At 32.1% G+C, this 7,818-nt stretch overlaps 1 protein-coding gene across 1 annotated transcript; it reads right to left on the bottom strand.

Moving 5' to 3' along the window:
• Nucleotides 1–252: 252 nt before the first annotated feature.
• LOC114262350 (vicilin-like seed storage protein At2g28490) lies at nt 253–6,397 on the bottom strand. The gene is made up of 5 exons (XM_028202719.2): nt 6,250–6,397; nt 2,004–2,185; nt 1,775–1,855; nt 1,160–1,564; nt 253–875 (listed from the first exon to the last, which is right to left on the bottom strand). The coding sequence occupies exons 1-5, from the start codon at nt 6,395–6,397 to the stop codon at nt 390–392; spliced, it is 1,302 nt and encodes a 433-aa protein (XP_028058520.2). The 3' UTR covers nt 253–389.
• Nucleotides 6,398–7,818: the final 1,421 nt, after the last annotated feature.

Genomic DNA, 7,818 nt, shown 5'->3' with positions numbered 1-7,818 from the left:
AAAATTAGAATTAGCATACTATATATTACACTAGTTGGACAAAAAGGGCAAAGATTTCTTGAATCCACCTTTGAAGAGCATACTAGTATTTCAGAAATTTTATCCCAAAAAATACCCAAAATAAGCATTAGAAATTCATTCTAAAGTAAATTTCTTAACATTTTTCCTCGGTCTTTATCTTTTCTGTACTCTTGTCACGTACTCAAAACCGAAGACAACAAAAACACAAAACACAAAACAAAGAACTATGAATTGACAAGTAAATACAAAAAGTCATCTTATTCACAACTCAAGTGATGAACAAAACAAAACCAAAAAAAAAAAAAAAACATAAAAACTGAAAACACAGAAAACATTTTTAGCTTTTCATCTCCGTCAACAAAAGTCCCCTAATCAAAACCCATAATCATTTTATTATCAAAGCTCCTAATCACCCTCGGCATCTCCTCCGCCTTCGTCACCTCCTTGTCCTCTACCCGCATTTGCATGTCAGGCGGTGCTGCAGAAGCCGAGGGCAATATGACACCCTCGTGCTGAGCATCAATGAGTTTTGAAAACTGCTCCTCGGTCAGACCGAACGAGGCCGCAAACGCGGGAGACCTCATGCTCTTCATAATTGAGTTTGCACCCACAAGGAACTGAGGCCGGTTCTTCTGTGACGACGTGGAGAATCCAAAGAACTCAAAGGGGTCGGTCCGAGACGCTATCTGGCAGAACGGGAAGTACCGTGGAATCCAGAACACGTCGCCTTCACTCACTTTTGCATTCATGGCTGAGGTTCCGTTAGGAAACACTACCTGAATAGTACCAGTTCCTCTCAACACCACCCCGTACTCCGTCGCACTTGGATTAACATGTGGCGCCATCATCGATCCCTTTGTGTTAAACAAGTAATAGTTAGTTAATTCGTTTGTCAAAGTGCAATTAATAATAATTAATAGGACTAATTACTCGAATCTAATAGATTTCTGACAATTAGACGATCCTCCATTTTGATTCGTAGATTCTCATATGGCCATTTTTTCCTCATACTAATGTTCGTATTTCAAAAATGTCAGTGCTATATCATTTTAAATAATTTTTTCATATAACATTTTGTTTGTGAATCATTTTCCAACAAATGAACAGATAATGATGGGTAATGGAAGTAGTTGATTACCGCTGTGAGGTTGACTAGATAAAGACCAATGCCGGAGTGGCGGAGAGGCGAATAATCGGACTCATCGATGGCCATGCTGGAGCCATACCTGTTCTCGAAGTCCGGCTTCCTGTCGAAGAGGTTATAGGAGTCCGGCGACTTGGGTCCCTTGTTGTCTTCACCATTGGATTCGGTTCTAAACACGGAATTCAAGAACTTCCTCAATGACCATGTTTCTTCTTCCTCTTCTTTAGTGGCTTGTTCTTGGAAGTACATCATTTTCTTTAGGTGGTGTTGTCTCTCATGCGTTTTCAGTTGCAAGAATTGTGACCATGTACTTGGCGAGGGCGAGTGCGAATCCGACAAGTATACGATTGGGCCGGATTTTTGGCTTGTCATGATCTCCCTCAGCTCTGATGTAGAGACCTACAATCGACATTGATTAGCCTCTTTTTTTAAATAGCTATATGTGAAGACTTGAGAAACAAAAAAATGAACACATAATATACATGAGTGCACAAGATTTTAGAACATTTGTTGCCTATTTCAGAAAAATCTTATCCACCCATAGATGTTTATGTGTCCGGTTTTGGTTTTTGTGTTCCTAGACTTGTGTGACAACTAATATTCACTTACATTGAATGCAGTTGACAAGGTCAGGGGATCGAACCCAGCAAGGATAGATTGCGGATTAGTTCCTCCACCGATGTAGAAAGACTGCATAGATGGAAGGGTGAAAAAAAAAAGGATTAAAAAACATTTTGCAAATTTGCAAAACAATGGCATAGGCAAGTCAAGAAAAAAGAGTCAAAACACTAAATAAGCAAATGATTTTCAAGCAAGGACATGAAAGGATTAAATGCACCTGGACGGTGCCCCATCCCAAGCTCTCGGCCTTGTCGAGGCTGCAAATGATATGAAGTCTTTGGCCCTCGCCGATGTTAACCAAATAGAATGCTGAACCAGCTGCAATTCTATACACATCTCCACTCTTCAATCGCTTCTCGACAAAATCATCTTTGTAGATTGATCCAACTTTTGCATCCCCTGCACCCCCAACACAAAAGAAGTCAATATTTCAAGTAGGAAAATGACCCACACACACAATTTTGAAATTATTAACATTATAGTCCATCTTAATTTGAACGGAGGCCATGTCCCATCCTGTGAGGTCACTTCTATACTCACTTCTAGTACCTTGTATATGAAGTTGGGGGTATATAATTAAAGATTTAGAAGTAAAAAATCATCTAACCACACACTTTATGTATAGTTTTCTTTTTGTGACAGTAGCATTCTTCAAGTTGGGAAAATTGCCAAAGAATCCCTACTTTCTCACAAAAATACACTTCATTGATCCCATTACCAACACTCCAGAAGGTGTTGGGCTTAGGCCCCACTACACAGAGTACATCTCTGCTCTGGCACATATAATACTTGTTTTACACATGCTAGAAAGGGATACGGGGGTACTGCTGTGCCTGCTGTCCCCTTATGGGAGATTTTTTCGAGTATTTTTCGATGATATTAACCGTTTATATTGTAGGGTTCGTCAATATTACTATTCATATAAAAAAATCAAGTTAATCGGATATTCATAACCCCATGATCAAGTTCTAATTGTTCTAAAAAATTTATGAAAGTTACGTTAACCGTTAAGTTTTATAAAAACAAATGTGCTTTGGTTATAGGGCTACAGGTATCCAATCAACTTAATTTTTTGCATGGATGATCTACTCGACGAGTCCTACAATGTGAACAGTTCAAATCATCAAAAAACATTCAAAATAATCTCCCACAAGGGGACAGCAGCAATTGTTGTGCCTTGGGGCACAACAGTATCCCCCATTCGGCTAGAAAGGGCCTGGCTTCCCTCCAATTTCAGATCGGATTGGAGGGTCCTGTTGGATCTATGAAGGCAGTGGCGGAGCCACAGAGGGCCCAGGGGGGTCACATGCCCCATGGGTTTTGGAATAATTTTTTTTTTCCCTCTTTTGTAAACATAAAGAAAATATTTTAAATAAAAAAATTATAAATTATTATTTAGAGTAAAATATCAATGACATTTTTAAAATTATGAAAATAATAATAGTTATTTTTTTTATTGAAAATAAAGACGATAAGTCATATTATTATTTATGAAAATTTCAATACAATGGTGATGTCTATCATTATTAACATACAATTATAATTAATCTCAATGAAGATATAGAATTTATTAAATCATTAGCTACATTTGACATGTGGGGTTCATCCTCTATGTGTTTCTTTACTGTTGGTTGGTAATATCATATGTCCATGATGACGTGGTATTACTATTATTTCGAATTTTTATTGAAATTTTGTATAAAAAATTACTTTATCATTATATAATTTATTTTAAAACTTATATCCATAATTTTTTTTATATTGTCCATGACATACTAGTTACAAATAGTATATATATATATATATATATATATATATATATTTCTTGAAGTCAACCGTAAAAATTTACGTGAAATATTTTTGTAAAAATTTTCAATATTATAATTAATAAGTGCTTTCTTTGATTTAATTTATTGGCTCTGTCACTACATGGAGGCCCAACACGAGTCATGTTTTGATAATTCGAACCATTAAATGTGTAGAACTCGTTCGAGTGCTATATGCCTGTAAAAAATCACGTTGATCGGATATCGATAATTACATGATCAAATCAATTTTGTATCAAAAAAATAGACAGTGAAAAAATAAATGATTAACAAAAAATTGATATGATGAGATAGCTATTGATATCCAATCAATATGTGATGCTTTATAAGCATATAATACTTTTCCAATTCGATCTGAGAGTAGAGGGAAGCTAGTGGCTACTGAAATTACAAAGTATAAGAGATTTAGGCTTCGTTTGGTAAGCCTCTCAAATTATAGTTCCACCCATTACTTTGAGTGTGGTGTTTGTTTTGAGCTTTCAAATCATAATTTTACACCCATTTCTCAAAACTCAATTCAAAACATAATCATTACTTTTCAAAACTCATAACCAAACATGTAATTCAAAACTCTTTTCAAAACTCAATTTAAATCAATATTTTAATTTTTAAAATATTTTAAAAATATTTTAATTTTGTTAAGATATTAAATATTTTAATATTTAAATATGTTACGATTTTTTTAATTTTTTAATTTTTTGAATATTTTTAAATATTACGATTTTAATTTTTTAAATTTTAAAATATTTTATAAAAATAAATTCAAACTATATTTTATAAAAATATTTTTAAATATTTAAATTTTTTTGTTATGTATTTGGTTACGATTTGAGTGTAGAGTTGTGAAAGTAGTATAGAGTTTCGAGTTATACGTTTGGTTATGAGTTTTAAAAATAATTTCTTAATTGAGTTTTGTTTTATGTGTTTGGTTTCGATTTGAGCGTAGAGTTGTTTTTAAATTTAAAATTTTAAAATTTTAAATTATTTAGATTTTTTGAATATTTCAATTATTTAAATTTTTACGATTTAAATTTTTTGAATATTTATTTTAATTTTTTACTTATTAATTTTTTTAGATTATTTAAATTATTTAAATATTTATGATTTAAATTTTTTGAATATTTATTTTGAAAAAAAAATTATTTTTAATATTTTAATTTTCTAAATAATTTTAAAATATTTTTAATATTTTTTATGTTTATAAAGGCCTAAAAAATAAATTAACAGAAAAATTAATTGAGATAGAAGTTATTTGAAAAAAAAATATTTAAAAAAAATTATTCAAAAAAATTACTTAAAAACAATTAATAGAAAAAAAATTATTTTTTTATTTGAGTATTTTAAAAACAGTTTGGTTATGACTGCTAATCAAAAATACGAATATCGAGTTATGAGTTGTTTGTTTGATTATCAATTATATGTTAAATTAAGTTTTGAACACTCATCACCAAACAAATTTTCTTATTTCACATGCCACATCAAACTTTCAAAGCTCAATTCCACATACAATTCAAAACTCAATTCAACGCTCTATTCAAAAATCATAACCAAACAAATTTTCTATACTCAAATCATAATTACACAACTCACAAACTCAAAATACAATTCATATTCTCAAATCATTTTGACAAAACTCTACCAAACGCAACGTTAAGCTTTAGGGATGATTAAAAATTTCTTATTTTCACACCTCTTTTGTTTTTAAATCATAAGCTCTAGCTCTCATAAATGAGTAATGTTATAATGAGGATATATTTTAACCCTCTTTCTCACCCTATGATGTGTCAGTTGTCAATATTGGGGGGGGGGGGAGGTGTTTGGGGGAATTTTTTGGGCTAATTTGAAGAATTTGGTTAAATTTATTTCAAATAATTTTTTATTTTAACAACTCATTTTAAAAAACTAATTTCAAGAAGCTGCCACCCCTACTTCTGATTATCATCATATTGCTATGGGCATATTAATTTACAATTATACCTTTAAAATTTTTCTTTCTAAAAATACTGTAGTTTTTTTGTTTTTTTTAATTGGAAATATGAACTACTTGCGAATAATAAAAAAAAAAAATTAATTCAATTTACAACTAACAAAGGTTAACTCAATTTATAATTAACATGAGTAAAATGGATATTTACCCATCAAAAACCTATTTCACAATTTATTTACCAAATACTACTCAGTAATTTAAATTTATAACAACAATTTAAATCTATAATATATCAAACAGATTAACAAATTCTAACAAATTCTGATTAAAACTATAATCTATGAAAGTTAATTCAAATTACAATTAACATGAGTAAAAAAGATATTTATGCATCAAAAATCTATTTTACAACTTATTTATCAAACACTACCCAGTAATTCAACAATTGCATCAAACAAATTAACATATTCTGATTAAAATTATAATTTATAATATGTTTTAACAGCTGCACAAAAAATTAGAGATATATGTTACCTATGATATACAAATGCTGTAATTGCTCACATATAAATTATATGAATTCCTTACTAAACAGAATATTAAAATGTTACACTTCAATTTTAATTACCATATGGTCATGCTTCATTAATAATCCCTGTAATAATTTTCTCTCTAGGATACAATCAAAAAACACGCAGAGAAAGTAATACCTCTGCGAACGAAGATGATCAAATTGGAATCAAGATACCGAGGGATGAAGAGAGACTTGGGTTCCATTGTTATGAACCCAACATGCATAGCCCTTTCTACCATCCAACCTCCTCCTCCTCCAATACCACCACCCCTCACCAACTTCATGTCCCCTGCATCAGTCCTTACCACTTGCTTCACATCCTGCAACATAAACAAGTCTTCCCCTCCCCTTTCCCTCTCCCTCTCCTCCTCCTCTTCTTCTGCCTCTCTCCTCCCTCCTCTTTCATCTCCCTCTTTTCTCTCTCTCCACCCCTCTTCTCCTTCATCTTCATAACCACTCACCATTGCCACTGCACACCACATCATCACTAGCACTATCAGCAACACAGCTCTTCTCTTACCCATCTCTGTTTCTCTCCTCTCTCTCTCTCTCTCTCTCTCTCTCTCTCTCACTAAAACCAACTCTTGGATTATCGTGTGATTGAGTGATAGATACTACTGAAGAAGAATTGATCGGTGGTAGAGAAGCGTATATGTAGAGAGGAGGAGAGTGATACGTGTCAGTCATGCAGTGCAGTTTGGATTTGCTGGCATTTGCTATTATAGACACCGTTTTCATCTTTCAGAAATATCAGCTCGACTCTACCAGACAACTACAAGGGGGTAGGTACACATGTTATTTACTTATTATATTTATTTTTTATTTTTAATGTAACTAAATTAATAATGAATGGTTAATATTTTACTTTTTTAGATTCAATGATATAACACTATATTACATATCTAAGTAAACTCTATCTTTTATTTATTTTTGTAAGTATTAATCAATTATTTTACTTAGGGTTTTTTTTTTTAAGATCCCTCGTATTAAAATTTTATAGCATAAATGACATCTAATATTTTCATAATGTCTAAGGTCCCTCAAGTTGATCCAGAGAAAATTGGTCCAGAGAAAATTCACGTCACAGAGAAAATTCACGTCACAGAGAAAATTGGTCCAGAAAAATCCTAGGAAGAATTTCTCTGACCTTCAAGAGTGGTTGATGGAGGACAGAAAGTGCATACAATATCAAGCTGATTACCAAAAAAAAAAAAAGAAGCAATAACATCAGTGGGATTTGCAGACTAAGAAGCACAACCATTGAAGGAATGAAATTAAACATACACACATGGGTACAGGTATATGTGAGTATGAAATCTATAAAAATATACATAATATATATAAACTCAGAGATAGTGGACTTTCTGGAATTTGCTGTAAGATCATAACAATTTATCAAACATTACCTTCTGACGAGTCACTTTAGATGCCTTCCAGCAAAGCAAGCTTCTTGATTTAGGTTCTAGTTTCCTGTAGAAACCAAGAAATATTGGAGCCATTTCAAAGTTCATGAACATCTCTGAGTTTAAGACTTTGAACATTCAAATTTTTCTGGAAAATTCAAAATTTCTCTGGACTCCCCAAACCCAGAAAAATTCCCAGACAAACATTTCCAGAGCTTCGCTCACCCAGAGAATTTCTCTGGACTCCATAACCTAGAGAAAATTCCCAGACAAATATTTCTAGAGAAATTCTCTCAACTCAA

The sequence above is a fragment of the Camellia sinensis genome, chromosome 14 (assembly GCF_055761805.1).
Source record: "Camellia sinensis isolate YWXY chromosome 14, ASM5576180v1, whole genome shotgun sequence".
Taxonomy (NCBI): Eukaryota; Viridiplantae; Streptophyta; class Magnoliopsida; order Ericales; family Theaceae; genus Camellia; species Camellia sinensis.
Note: the sequence above shows the minus strand (reverse complement) of the source record. Positions and strands in the feature narration are given on the sequence as shown.